The following is a 12,941-nucleotide window of genomic DNA, read 5'->3' on the forward strand; positions in this document are numbered from 1 at the left end:
TAGAAACGAGAACTTCCGTAAAATCTCATAGGTAGCCGCAGCTACGTAGTTGCTGTACGTAAAGGCAGTACGTAGCAATAGTAGCAATTTCATGTACGGAGCGGGGGGTGGGTTAAGGACTGTCCCGATCCATGTCCGTTCGTCAATGATGATACGCACATCCTTTTAGGTAGTGCTAGTAATGATATCCAAGTAATACTGCCACTTATAAGGTCAATGTCTCTCTTCTTGAACGGTTTAAGCTTCCTATCTCCCTATATTATCCCACAAGGAGTCTCTGCAAAACCTGCGGGAGGGTTCGACTTGTTAAATCGGTCTCGTAGCATCCCCTGTAATTTATCAATCGCACCGGCAACAAGAGTACAGATGGACAAATTGAACAACCATTTGCAGTGATAATTACAAACATATATCCATCACGGACAACGTGTGCAACAGCGAAAGTTTGTACGAATAAAGGCGAAGATATATGTACGCTTCGAAAACAAATCAGATACTTTACAACTCAGGACCCGACCACCATTTCACCGGAAAGACACAGAAAGCAAACACCGAAAATGTACACCTAAACAAGGGCCATCCTTTTCTTACCCACTCCTCCCCTAAAATTTCCCATTCCTCCGACCCGGTTGGCCGCCTGTGCCCTTTGAATCTGAGCAAATGCTTCGAGAACGTGACATGGTTGCAAAGGCTGGCGCGCGCTAGGAGGAGGAGCGAACAATGATGGCGGGTTTGAAGAAGGTGTCTTGTTTTGTGAGATCACTCCTGGTTCCGCGGAGGAACGTTTGTTCCCATCTTGTTTTTGCGCACCTGTGCCAGCCGGCCCGAGTGCCGATCCCGCCTCTCCTCCACCCGTCGTCTTTGTCTTCTCCAGCCTTTCCCTCAAATCCAATGCTGTCACACACAAGCTCCTGACCATCTCAAAAGCCAAGAACCCGAGAATGTCAACAATATCATCGTTTGGCCGGACATCGAGGTAGGCAGAGAAGTTAATGAATTCCCGGAATCGACGGGCGCGACGGTAGGTAAATGATGCCTGGCGGCATTCGCTGTATTGGGCGTATTCATTCTTAGTCATTTTCTTGGTAATTTCGTCGGCTTCCTATAATAGTATGAATGTAAGCGAGACCGTTAATATACGGGAGAGAGGAAACATACTCGTAGACGTTGCATAGAATCCTCGTGCGCCTGCAACTCATCATCGTCTTCGTCATCTTCTTCCTCTTTACCCGGCATGCTTCTCAGAAAGCTTGTGAAGGGAGTTAGAAGCTCCCAAGGTAGCTTCACCATTTGCTTTCGGCCCTTCATAGCTTTGTCTTCATCCACATCGAGGTCGATATCTTCACCAGCTCGTTCCGCCTCTTCTTTGGCACGCTTGCGAACGTCCTTCCAGGAAAGGTAAGTTCGCAGACGATTAACTTTGCCACGGTCGTCACGGATGAGGAAAATGAGGTCTTCCGCAGACAAGAAACGAGATGACCGAAGATGGGTAAGGAGGCGGGCCCGAGTGACCTGAGGCATTTGTCAGCGAGACGGCTGAAAGTAGTCTAGGAAGAACTGGGGCATACAATCTCAATGATTTGTCCACGGACTATGTCTTCAACAAGTTTTACAGTTTCTGGTAATGGAGTCTGGACTTCTCCAAACACAAACATCTAATGAACAGTAAACATTTCGTATACGGTAGAATTAGGCGGAGTCCAGCACTTACCATCTGCCTGATCTCAACCATGTACTTGTAGTCACCCATATCTTCCCATCCCCAAACTCCACTAGCCTTCTTTTTACTTGGGCCTGTGCCTCGACGCTTATCTTCCTCTTCCTCCTCATCTGAATCTTCTTCCAGAGGCGGCGTTGATCGTTTGCGTGTTCTTTGAGATGCGGTCGGTTGGGGTGCAGACGGCGCGGGAGCGGAAGGTGAAGGGGTGTGAGACTGGCTTGGTTGGATAGTTGGGAGGGCAAGCGATGACATTTTGAAGGCTTGCTTGCTGTTGTGTTTGAGGTCAAAGGATGTGGATGATCTTGAAGTGAAGAAGGTTGAACAGAAAAAAGATCGCAGATAGGAGCGTGGTTAAACGAAGTTCTTTTATCAGACCTTTGCTGGTTGCGAGTGAAACAATAAAAAAAAGACTCTTGCGCTATGCAATGTAGGGTATTCTCGCTACCGAGAGTGTTGTCGACGCTTGATTATGGGCTGATAGGCAAGAGTTACTTTGGTATACGGGGAACTCGCTAGCTTCTATCGTGCTTTTCCGTAGGCAAGAAAAAGATGCGAGCGAGACGACTGCTGCTTGTCGAGCCTGTGATTGGACGTCTGGCCACTCGGGATTCGTACAACACGTTCGGCAGGATGGATGGTTGCTGGACGTATTGTTTTGTGGATGTCTTGAACTAGAGATGAGATGGGAATGAGAAATGAAAGTCAGGATAGGATGGGTGGATTTGACCGAGGCAACCGATAACTTAACCGATGGATTGAATGATTTGAACGAAATAAACGATCAATTACGAACTCGTGCTTATTACGTATAAGCCCTTCGCCGTCGCTGCCGGCTCAGGGTTTCCGGGTGGGGGACCGCTTAGCAATGTGCCCTGTATGGGGCCTCGCTTCTTATCAGGCGCTTACCCTCCTCGCACTTTTCGCTTTCATAAGCGCCATGTGGAGCGGGCGAATTACATGCATGGCTTGCGATCCTTAGCGTCAAATCTTTATCTTTGCGAACTGGAAAGCGGTCATAAACAAGGGGCAAATGATAGACGTGGACAAGGGAGCAGGGCTTTCCATTATAAACACCAACCGAGAAGTCGCGGAATCTTTCCTCGATGTCTCCGTCACCTCTCGCTTCGGGTCGCTTTTTCTGCTACTACGCGAGGGGCACGAGTTGCGATGAGTGGCGAACAACCAACGACAGCCGTTCAGAAGCGGGGAAAAAGAGAGGATGCAAAAGGGGACACGGTAAACGAAAGGTGATATGCATATTTTTTATTATGCTTGATGGGCAATTACTATTATTATTCTACATACAATTCTCTAATCCCCGAGGACGAATTGGCATGGCGAGCTGGACCCGCTGGGGGCGCAATAGATGATCGTTGAGGCCAAAGAATAATAATATGCGCCGAAGAGTAGTGAATTGCGTCGAACTTATCTATCACTGTGTCAAACTTGGAATTGGCTTCATCCAAACGAACATAACTGCGGCGGGTTATACACAAGGACTACTACGCAGAAGACTGCTCTTCTCTTCCTTTTTTTTCGGTCGGACCCCTATTACCTAAATCACCTATCGCCTGCTATAGACGGCGTTTCATGTCGTTTATACGTCTCTGATCTTTGATGAAAGCTTTGAACCGGGCCAGCGGACCAGTAGCCGCCGGTCGAGCAGTCGTTTGGAAATAATCAACGTAAAGGGCGAAGGAAGAGTTCAACTAAGCGAAAAAACCACCTGTCTTGGTGCATATTTATTTGTCTCTATCCCCGTTCGTCCTGGACTACTGGATGTCATTCTACCTTTTACAAACGTGTAAACTAGATGCGTTATGATCGCATTAAATAATAAGTTTAGAGGAGTGAATATCAGAGAAGATCGATTGACGAGGCTGTATTTCGAGTCAATTCTTCAAATTCCTGCCGATAATAAACTCTCGGGTCGGTGATACACATACATATACCGGTCGTACGTAGCTATGTACATCGCTAACTCAACTCTCTGCGCTCGACATCCAGTATAAAATAGAACATCAGACATGAGACTCACCAGGCCCACCAGTGCCGAAAGGTCAGACTTCAGCTATCAGCGGCCCATCGCCCATATCCATCGTCTATCGCCTGCACCTAAAGTCCTAAACTCAGGACTCGCACATGCATAGATGCATGAAGATTCGACGACGTTGCGGACCGCGGACGGCGCGAACTCGCGACATATGCAACTAGAGATAAGAAAATCCTTCCACGATGATTGGCTCAGGGTTCAGGGCCAAGGAGGTGGGGGCCCGATGGAAGTGAAGGCTCGAAGGTGGAAATGGAAAGTGGAAAAGGCTCTGCTGTCTTTTACCGCTCGACAGACGGGGAATTCGGAACGCGCTTCCGGAGCAAAGTGCCAGCATCCACGCCAGCATGCACCTCTCCCTGTGAAAAATCGTGTAGCCAAAAAGCTGTAAGCTGTGAACTTGTACTCATACTGGTAATGCTGTATTAGTCGTCGATTCTTCCTGTTTATTCTCTTTCCGATTTGATGGACTGATGCGTAGTTAGGAAGCCATAAGCATTTCGTTGCTTCAGTGAAATTTGACCCATGAGCACGGCGACTTTCATGAGGAATGGGTTAACGTCACATGCACCGACCGACTTATATATGTTACGTGCTCTCTTTCGTAATCTCGTAGGATCCAGGAGTATACACGTCAGTATACCACTGTATGTAGAGTATTCCGAAGTTTTTCCAGCCCCCAGGTTCGCATTTTGGCCTAAATCGCCACCTGGCGATCGGCGCTCCGTTGTCCGATAAAGAGTAAATTACACCAACCAACGATACTTCGTCGTCCGTCTTTATGACTTGCAGTTTGCAGCTATGATTATATACGCTGGTGCATACGATAAGCATTCAAAATCCATGCTGAGTCTGTTGTTATAAAGTGTGCAAATGCTATTTCTAAAGAATCTATAATAATAATGATACCACGCACAGCGGCATATGCAGATGATACTGTACTTTTACAGTTGAACCGGGCATGCTCTGTTAGAATCCACCCAGACGCTTCTTGTTCTTCTTCTTCTTCTCCAGTTTCCCTCCAAACTTCCCTCGCTCCACCTGCGTGCTTGCCCAACCCATTTCCTGATCCTGGCTCTCCCCTTCCGGCTGACTGGAGGTGACAATTCCCATCTGCGACATGGTTGGCGGGGGTGAAGATCTCGGACCTTGGGCGAGTGAAGGAATGGATGGCATACTTTGCGAAGTTGAGAGAGAAGGAGGAATGAGGTGAGAGAAAGGGTGAGAACGAGATGTACGTGGAGGTGAAGGTGGATGCACTTGGGATTGCGGCTGGGAAAGAGATAATGACGGGTGTGAGCGAGAGCTGGGAAGGGGTCTAATGCGTCTATCGCTTTCCTTTTGTGTGTTGGGTACTCCGTTTATGGGCTGTGATGCGTCGCCCCGTGTAGGGCCTGTAGCAAGCTCAGGGTCCCTTTGAGTACCCTCCAATCCCATGGGTGTCCACGCCCAATAAGTCAGGTCCTGTCCGAGCTTCCAATCATCAATCAACGTCCTCGCTATATATGTTTGCAGTCTCGCCATCCTCTTTTCCTCCTTTCCCTTTTCCTCACCTTCATCAATATCCTCCCACTCCGATTCGCTCTCCGCAGCGTCTGAACTCTTGTGCCGGAGTTTGAGAGATGTAAGCTTGGGTTTGACGACATTGAATTCAATAAGAGGTGGTGCACGATCATTGAGCGATAACTGGCTTGTAGCTTGCACAAACCGTTCAACCTCATCTCCTTGCTGCTCTTCTTCCGCGGCAGCATCAATCAATCGATCATGTGCTGCTGGAGTCAAAGGTAGATAGTCAGAAGGCGAGATGATTAAAGCCGATAGATATAAGTTGAGAGTTAGCTGAGCGGCGGAGAGATTGTCCCGTAGTGAAGATGGCGGGAAAGATTCGAGGAAGGACCCATAAAGTTGAGACGGTTTTTGATAATGAAGAGGGAGAGGAGGGCGAGATTCAATGAAACTGGGGAACTTGCTATGCAAAGTATGAGAGATAGTCACAAGTTTGGACAAAACCATTTCGTCCATGCCCTCAAGAGTCGAGCGAATAGCGTAAGGATGGATAGGGAGGGTTTGGAGGGAAGCATCCTCTTCAGCATCGTCCCGTCTCCTGACGTCCTCCCCACCTAAAGAGGAGGCCGAGGGGAAGCACATGCCCAAAGCAAGTTCACTTCTGTTCATGTGGTCAGATTGTTGCGATAAGTTTATAGATAGCATTGGCGACTTACCCAGTTACCAAACCATCCATGGGTGCCTCCAGCTCTCTGAGATACTGTGCAAACTCCTCAGGCCTGAACCAGCTCTCAGTTTCTTCACGCTGGCGCTGCTTTCCTTCAAGGCCTTCCTCTCCTTCTCCCTCCTCATCTTCCCAGTCAGCCTCGTCTCCGTCATCATCTTTCTCGACTTCTTCCGCAGCAAAGTCGCCAGCATTTGCTGCAGCTTCATCACTCTCAATTGCGCCTCCTCCTTCCCTATATCTCCCTTCGCGATCCGTTTCTTCGAGCCTATTATCCGCATCTCCTTCTTCGTTTCCCACAACTTCTTCCCTTCCCTCCTTATCTACATCTTGTTCTCCGCTCTCTCTATCGTCACCCGCGACCCAATCATTCCTCGTCATCAGTTCCCCACTTGCCTCTTCTTCTCCTACCCCCCCGATATCACTCAATGACGCCACTGACGGCTCGGGCGAAAAGATTTTGATGTCCTGCTCGTTGATAGCCAGCCAAACCCATCGTAGGTCTATTTCCTTGTACGTCACCTGAGCCTTTTCAAGCCATCCATCGCCAACACCGAGTTCTTCCCTGTCTTCCCACTTCGCCGCTAGAGAGCTAACCTCCTCATCCCACTGTGCGCTTATCGGAACAATTTCTTGTCTTTGCTTTTGCCCCTCTCTCCCTCCAGCTGAACCAATTGCACCAAAATGGGCGTCACGCGAGGATATGAGGGGCGTGCACCATAGGCCTCCTTCCTCATCCAGTGCTATCAGTGATGGCGGGTGCCGATTGCTGTTGAGTGAGAGGTAGGTAAGCTCTTTAAGAGTCATATCTCGATGTAAAGGGAGACCGAGGGCGTAAGGTGGGGTGAGGAATCGAACAGGGTCAGTTCTGGGTGTTGTCAAAGCTGTGATAAAGGGATGTGATGGGGAATAGAGCAAGGTTGTCATTTGATCTACAACGTTTTGTCAGATGCGAGCCCTAATGGCACGTAACATGGGAGAGGACACTTACCTTTGCCTTGCCCAGGGAAGACAATAGCTTCCATGTCCGTTACCCCATATTCATGCCTAAAACCCAGAGCTGGTACTCCTTTACCAGTCTCATCAAGCCAGAACACTTCATGTGTAGTGCAAATGATGGTATAACGGGATCCACGTTCAAGAGCAGTTTTTTCGAGAAAGGTGAATCGGCGGGTGAAGCCCGAAAGCGTGATTAAAGAGGTTGCCGGATGGTCAAGATTCTAACTCTAGGGTTAGTGTTGGCAGAAGAGAAGCGAACATGGATCAAACATACGTCAATATCTATCAACGTGGCTTCACATGAAGAGAGTACCAGAGCAGTCCCTGGCTGCGTACCAAAGGATATGCGGAAGAATTGATCTCTATCGTCCGTTATTTTGTCTCTAATTTTCCTCCTAAATGACGGTTAGCATTAGCATATGCAACAGCGATGAAACTCACAAGTTCATGACTTTCTCCAGCCTTCCTCCCCTAATTTCTTTGTCCTCCCACCACATCCATATCCCCCCACCTTCATCAACCACCAGAGCCCTTGACCACGTTGCCGGATCGAGAACAACATCCACATGCCGTCGATCTTCGGTGTCAGAAAATGAGAGCTCGGCAATGCGAGTTGAAGTAATGTAAGGTGGGAATGGGGTGGTGGAAGGATGAAGGTTAAGGAGATGAGTTGTAATGCGGGTTCTGACCAGGAGGGCTGTCGCATCGTCTGGATCAAGATCAGAATTCTGTCTTCAATCAATCAACGGGAATACTAACAGTCTATTCTAGATGGCGATACCATAGGGGAAGAGCATATTTGCAAGATAGAAGTGGGAAACCTGTCGATAGGTTTTACTGTCGGTGTGAAGCGAAATCTGCTCCTTTTATCTACCCTTGTCGTGGATGTCGTCAGAAATGGTGCTATATCTATTTATATGTCAGCACAATGTCTGACTGACTAATAGGATGGCATACTCAGATGATGTCCAACTTCTCCTGTCGGGAATGCAACAAACGTCCTCGCACTCTTGCCTCGACTGTTCTGAATGACCGCAACAATTGACCCCTGATAAATTTGCGTTTCATCGAATGCGTCTTCCTCTGTGTTGGGCAAAGGTCTGGCGGGTTGCTTTGATGTCCCAGATGGACCTGCCGCATGTTCTTCCATGAGAATGTCGGTGATCACATCTCTCAAGCCATCTCGCTCGTACGGTAAGCAAAGATCTTCAGCATACTGTACCTAAAGTCCAAGTCAGAACACATTTCACGTACGTCGAAACAAGCATACTGATGAACTTATGACTTCTCTTAGAGAAAGTTCTGGATCAGACTCAATCTCTGGCGTTCGAGTGGCAGGAAAAAAGTGAATCGCTTCTTTGCCCACTCTCCACTTGAGATCTACTCCTGTGTGAGCGTCTAGGTAATTGTGATGGGCGTTTGACACTTACCTTGCCTATCCTCTACAGACCACATCCATCCCCAAGCGCCTCTCTTCCTCTGCAGACTAACTCCACCCTGTCTTCCAAACTCTACCGTCGGCCCGCCTACACCAACAGCATTGTCCACCTGATCGCGTCCTTCTTCCTCTACGTCATTTTGAAACTGATTATCCTCCGAGTATTCCGTTTGATTGTTGAGGGTATTGTAATTGCGCCGTTTGGTGCGTGGTAGGACAAGATGATTCACTGAGGGGGGAAATGACATTGGGCAGCATTGGATAGTGTGACTGAGGCGTGGCGGATGGCGAGTACTGGGCGGCAATACAGCTGTTGCGTCGGCCTAGTTGGCTTATTATCTCGAAGGCTATGCTGTTCACTTCCTATCGGTTAACTGTTATCCCCAGCGTGTGCTTGGGGGATGATTTAGTGCGATGTCAAGATACACTGCAGCTTTATGGAAGTCGCTGAAAGAGGCTACGTGCATTTATGTTCAGCCACAGGCCAAAAACATCCACAAGCCAGTCGTGCCTGGATGGAGGTCATCCCATCTCCGTTTCTGTTCCTATTAACGGTTCGCCGATGGTTCATTCGTTCGTTATATCGACCACCGACAGGCTATCAAATATGTGTTCTAGTAATCTGTCTCCTGCATAATACGTAGTATCTGCTATCTACATGTTTCCAATTGAGCCACTGTCCCTTTGTCTCCTTGCTTGAGCTTTAATGTCATTCATTAAATGGCTGAGCCCGATGTTTATAACGAAGTGCGGCTACCACCAACAAGCGTACTACTGCAATTAGCACTACGTGGTACTGCATGCACGGTGCACAGGCATTATAACATTCAAACCTCCCGTTCAGTTCTAACATATTCAGCAGACCGCGTGTTCTTGAACAACCAAAGTATACGCGTCGTGCAACCTGGCAGTAATGATTTGCAAGTTCAATACGCTGCTGGGTGATGTTGACCGGATGAGAGATTAATATTGCGCCGTGTACTTTATATGAAGCATGTAATTAAGGACGAATTGAAGCAGAGACGTCAAGAGACCACCTTTGACAACCCCCGAATGACTTTGTTCGGGCCTCGAAGTTGTCTGGCTTCTGGTGTTTCATCGTTTTCTCATGGTCATTCGCCCCTAGGATCTCCAACAGGTAGTACGTACGGTAACAAACCTTCTCCCATCTGACTCCCGCAGCCAGCATTTGCAGCATAGCTCTCAGGTCCCCAATACGATCATTGGGGCTTACGCACTCCGTTTTATGCATCTGCCACCATCCCTCCTGCACTTCACTTCTTTTTTTTTTGCTACATATCATATGCATGCACATGGGCGGAACATATGTTTTGGATTGAAGAAACGAAGAGAAGAAGAAGAAAGAATCTCTGTCGGCCGTCTCTCGGAGATACACACACAAGATTCAAAGGGCCGGGCCGGCGGATGGCGGAGAAGGGTGACGATTTTGCTGGAATTCTCTTCGGTGCAGGGTTCTTGACAGGCTTGGGTTCTGGCCAAGCTCTTTTCTTCTCTGTATGCTGCATTTGAGTACTCTAGTTGAAAGTTCAGGTAGAGCGCAGGGGATACGCTAGCGAGGTCGAGACGTCACCAAATGCATATACAGGTAGAAATAGGCAGGGGGCAGAATGTGGGGAAGGCCTGACGTCAGGGGGGATCAACGTTTTTCACGGCGGTGAATTCCTTGGTGTGAAGTTCGCTGGAATTTGGCACCACTCTGTTCACTTCCTTTCTTACATTCTTTCATCTGACCGCTTCCTTTCCACTTCCTTTATATCTATCCGTCTAGCTAGCAAACTTAACCGTATCTTCTACATCGCTCAATATCACTACCAAACAAATAGAAAAAACAACGATCATGACGACAATGTCAAACGACATCCCTAATTCCCCCACTTCCACCTCGTTTACAGGTACTTTCTCTCCAGCTGCCACGGCTGCCAACACGGCCGCCAACGCTCGCACCTCTGATGCTCCTTCCCCCACTACGTCGTCGTCTGGGCCTAAGCTCGAAACCAGCAAAGAGCAGAGGTTGATCGTCGTGTCCAACCGATTGCCGGTGACGATTAGTAAAGATGACAATGGGGAGTATCACTTTAAGGTTTGTCAATCCTTCAAAATGGTTTGCACAATATTTCGGAAATGAAGCTCATTCGAGCGCTCGTGTAGATGTCTTCTGGTGGACTGGTTTCCGCTTTGAGTGGATGCAAGAAGACTATGAGCTTCACCTGGATCGGATGGCCCGGCAAAGATGTGAGTAGGCTTTAGTCGGAACTGGCGCGCAGCGGCTTATCTGTCATGCTAGATCCCCATGCAAGACCGTGAAACCGTCAATCGCCGATTGCTCGACGAATACAATTGTTACCCCGTTTACCTTTCTGATGAGCTTGCTGACAGTCACTACAATGGCAAGTCTTGTCCCACTGATAACCATTCCCAACCCGCAATGCTGACACCGTCTTTTTTTTTCCTATAGGTTTCTCCAACTCGATCCTTTGGCCATTGTTCCACTATCACCCCGGGGAGATGAACTTTGACGCTGCCCACTGGCTCGCTTACCGGGAAGCCAACATGCGTTTCGCCGACGTCGTTTCTTCCTTGGTCCAAGCGGGCGACATGGTCTGGGTGCAAGACTACCACCTCATGCTTCTCCCCATGTTGCTCCGTTCTATGATCACCGGCGAATCTGCACAGGGTGAGATGGTCCGACAGGAGCTTGGGAGGGTAAAGGAGGGTGTGGATGATACTGTTGTGAAAGAGGTGCTCAAGATGGGTCCGGGAGTCGCACAGGCGGAGGATGAAGGCGTGGAGATGTTGGATGATGTAGAAGAGGAAGGTGGGGAGATGGATGTGAAGTCTAGTCCTAAGAGGCCTCATTATGCGAGGGGAATGAGTACTTTCCAGAAACAAGAGTTGGTGGCGAAGGAGAAGGGTAAAGAAGGGATCAGGATTGGTTTCTTTTTGCATACTCCTTTCCCGTCAAGTGAGATTTATAGGATCTTGCCTGTGCGAAGGGAAATCTTGCTCGGTGTGCTTCAGTGTGATCTTATTGGGTAGGTTTCCATTCATTCCTTTTTTGTTTTTTTTTTGTGACTGACCATCTTTTTTGTATAGATTCCACACATATGACTATGCTCGACACTTCCTCTCATCCTGCACCCGTATCCTCGGTCTCGAGACTCAGCCGAACGGTATTGAATTTGACGGCCGATATTGCCAAGTCGGCACCTTCCCCATCGGTATCGACCCTAACCAGTTTATCGAAGGTCTTCAAAAAGAATCCATTGTCAAACGCCTTCGTTCGTTGGAAGCAAGGTTTGAGGGCGTCAAGGTCATCATCGGTGTTGATCGTTTGGATTATATCAAAGGTATCCCTCAAAAGCTCCAAGCACTTGAGACTTTCCTTACCCAGCACCCCGAGTGGATCGGCAAAGTTGTGTTGGTCCAGCTGGCGATTCCATCCCGACAAGATGTGGAGGAGTACCAAGATTTGCGAGCTTGTGTGAACGAACTTGTCGGTAGGATCAATGGTCGTTTCGGAACGGTGGAGAGCGTGCCGATTCATTATATGCACAAGAGTGTGCCGTTTGAAGAGTTGACGGCAATGTATGCGTTGGCGGATGCTTGTTTGGTGACTTCAACTAGGGATGGTATGAACTTGGTAAGTGCCCCACCTTTTTTGATTTCGGTTTATTCTTTCAGCAAGCGCTTGGATTAGTCACTGATGACGGGAATAGGTGGCATACGAATACATTTCATCACAGGCCGAGAGACATGGATCTATGATCCTCTCAGAGTTTGCTGGTGCAGCCCAAAGTTTCAACGGTAGTCTTCTTATCAACCCTTGTACGCTCACTTTTCCCTTGCTTCATGCCACTGTTATTGAGGCTGATCTGTTTTTGTCTTCTCTCTAGGGGACGTCCAATCTACGGCCGATGCGATCAATCAAGCTCTCACGTTATCTCCTCAGCAGAGAAAGACGAACTGGCAGAAACTGTTCAACTATGTCAGCAAGTACACAGCCGAGGCTTGGGGCGTCTCATTCGTCAATGAACGTGCGTTCAATGTTTCCTCTTTGTTTTTATCTTATCTTAACCGCACAGACAAAATGCTAATACCCTCTTTCCTTATCTCTGTTGTAGTTAACCGTCTTTCCGGCCAACGCCCCTCTGGCCCCACTGGTCTTGCTGGACGAAGAAAGTCTGGAAGTTTGAGCAGGACGAGCAGTAAGGCCAGTATACAAAGGAGAAAGTCTTCACAGAGTGGAATTGTGACTGGTCTGGGTGCTGCAGCGGGAGCGGCTGTTAACTGGGCTCAGGCGCAGGTCCAGGGCGGGTCTCAAACTTAGGCTTCATTCATGAGTACTGGCATATGGCTGAAGGGAATGAGAAGGGTGAGATTGAAAAAAAAGGATCTTTTTGTTGAAATATATTACATACACCACTTCCATTTATTTGTGTCTGGCGATGCATGAAAGAATTAAGTAACAAGAGTAATTGAGGCG

At 48.3% G+C, this 12,941-nt stretch overlaps 4 protein-coding genes and 1 non-coding gene; 2 read left to right on the forward strand and 3 right to left on the reverse strand.

The window, feature by feature from the left end:
- Positions 1-316: 316 nt before the first annotated feature.
- Positions 317-2,468, reverse strand: CNAG_05290 (transcription initiation protein SPT3). XM_012193187.1 has 4 exons: positions 1,712-2,468; positions 1,569-1,655; positions 1,159-1,512; positions 317-1,102 (listed from the first exon to the last, which is right to left on the reverse strand). Exons 1-4 carry the CDS (start codon positions 1,970-1,972, stop codon positions 566-568), a joined length of 1,239 nt encoding a protein of 412 aa, XP_012048577.1. The 5' UTR covers positions 1,973-2,468; the 3' UTR covers positions 317-565.
- A 1,032-nt stretch (positions 2,469-3,500) lies between these two features.
- CNAG_12401 lies at positions 3,501-4,293 on the reverse strand. The gene has a single exon (XR_001045660.1). It is a non-coding gene; the product is annotated as a hypothetical RNA (non-coding RNA).
- Positions 3,717-4,347, forward strand: CNAG_07827 (hypothetical protein). The gene has a single exon (XM_012193493.1). It carries the CDS (start codon positions 3,871-3,873, stop codon positions 4,159-4,161), a length of 291 nt encoding a protein of 96 aa, XP_012048883.1. The 5' UTR covers positions 3,717-3,870; the 3' UTR covers positions 4,162-4,347.
- Positions 4,348-4,573: 226 nt separating this feature from the next.
- On the reverse strand, positions 4,574-8,885 carry CNAG_05291 (hypothetical protein). XM_012193188.1 has 9 exons: positions 8,430-8,885; positions 8,270-8,379; positions 7,957-8,221; positions 7,759-7,908; positions 7,441-7,708; positions 7,274-7,394; positions 6,992-7,220; positions 5,993-6,932; positions 4,574-5,937 (listed from the first exon to the last, which is right to left on the reverse strand). The coding sequence occupies exons 1-9, from the start codon at positions 8,683-8,685 to the stop codon at positions 4,740-4,742; spliced, it is 3,537 nt and encodes a 1,178-aa protein (XP_012048578.1). The 5' UTR covers positions 8,686-8,885; the 3' UTR covers positions 4,574-4,739.
- Positions 8,886-10,078: 1,193 nt separating this feature from the next.
- Positions 10,079-12,933, forward strand: CNAG_05292 (alpha,alpha-trehalose-phosphate synthase (UDP-forming)). XM_012193189.1 has 8 exons: positions 10,079-10,538; positions 10,607-10,690; positions 10,743-10,845; positions 10,914-11,490; positions 11,552-12,098; positions 12,175-12,283; positions 12,352-12,492; positions 12,580-12,933. Exons 1-8 carry the CDS (start codon positions 10,296-10,298, stop codon positions 12,783-12,785), a joined length of 2,010 nt encoding a protein of 669 aa, XP_012048579.1. The 5' UTR covers positions 10,079-10,295; the 3' UTR covers positions 12,786-12,933.
- The last annotated feature ends 8 nt before the right edge of the window (positions 12,934-12,941 follow it).

This window comes from Cryptococcus neoformans, chromosome 4 (genome assembly GCF_000149245.1).
Source record: "Cryptococcus neoformans var. grubii H99 chromosome 4, complete sequence".
NCBI lineage: Eukaryota > Fungi > Basidiomycota > Tremellomycetes > Tremellales > Cryptococcaceae > Cryptococcus > Cryptococcus neoformans.

What these genes read in the sequence shown, in the direction of transcription:
- CNAG_05291 (XM_012193188.1), bottom strand. Translation starts at nt 8,685, where the DNA reads ATGTCATTTCCCCCCTCAGTGAATCATCTTGTCCTACCACGCACCAAA. An exon ending in AGAAGTTGGACATCATCTGA is followed by an intron (nt 7,909 to 7,956) that starts GTATGCCATCCT and finishes ACATATAAATAG; the next exon opens with ATATAGCACCATTTCTGACG. An exon ending in CTGGAGAAAGTCATGAACTT is followed by an intron (nt 7,395 to 7,440) that starts GTGAGTTTCATC and finishes ACCGTCATTTAG; the next exon opens with GAGGAAAATTAGAGACAAAA.
- CNAG_05290 (XM_012193187.1), bottom strand. Translation starts at nt 1,972, where the DNA reads ATGTCATCGCTTGCCCTCCCAACTATCCAACCAAGCCAGTCTCACACC. An exon ending in TGGTTGAGATCAGGCAGATG is followed by an intron (nt 1,656 to 1,711) that starts GTAAGTGCTGGA and finishes ACTGTTCATTAG; the next exon opens with ATGTTTGTGTTTGGAGAAGT. An exon ending in GTGGACAAATCATTGAGATT is followed by an intron (nt 1,513 to 1,568) that starts GTATGCCCCAGT and finishes CAAATGCCTCAG; the next exon opens with GTCACTCGGGCCCGCCTCCT.
- CNAG_05292 (XM_012193189.1), top strand. Translation starts at nt 10,296, where the DNA reads ATGACGACAATGTCAAACGACATCCCTAATTCCCCCACTTCCACCTCG. An exon ending in ATGGGGAGTATCACTTTAAG is followed by an intron (nt 10,539 to 10,606) that starts GTTTGTCAATCC and finishes GCGCTCGTGTAG; the next exon opens with ATGTCTTCTGGTGGACTGGT. An exon ending in TGCTGACAGTCACTACAATG is followed by an intron (nt 10,846 to 10,913) that starts GCAAGTCTTGTC and finishes TTTTTCCTATAG; the next exon opens with GTTTCTCCAACTCGATCCTT.
- CNAG_07827 (XM_012193493.1), top strand. Translation starts at nt 3,871, where the DNA reads ATGCATGAAGATTCGACGACGTTGCGGACCGCGGACGGCGCGAACTCG.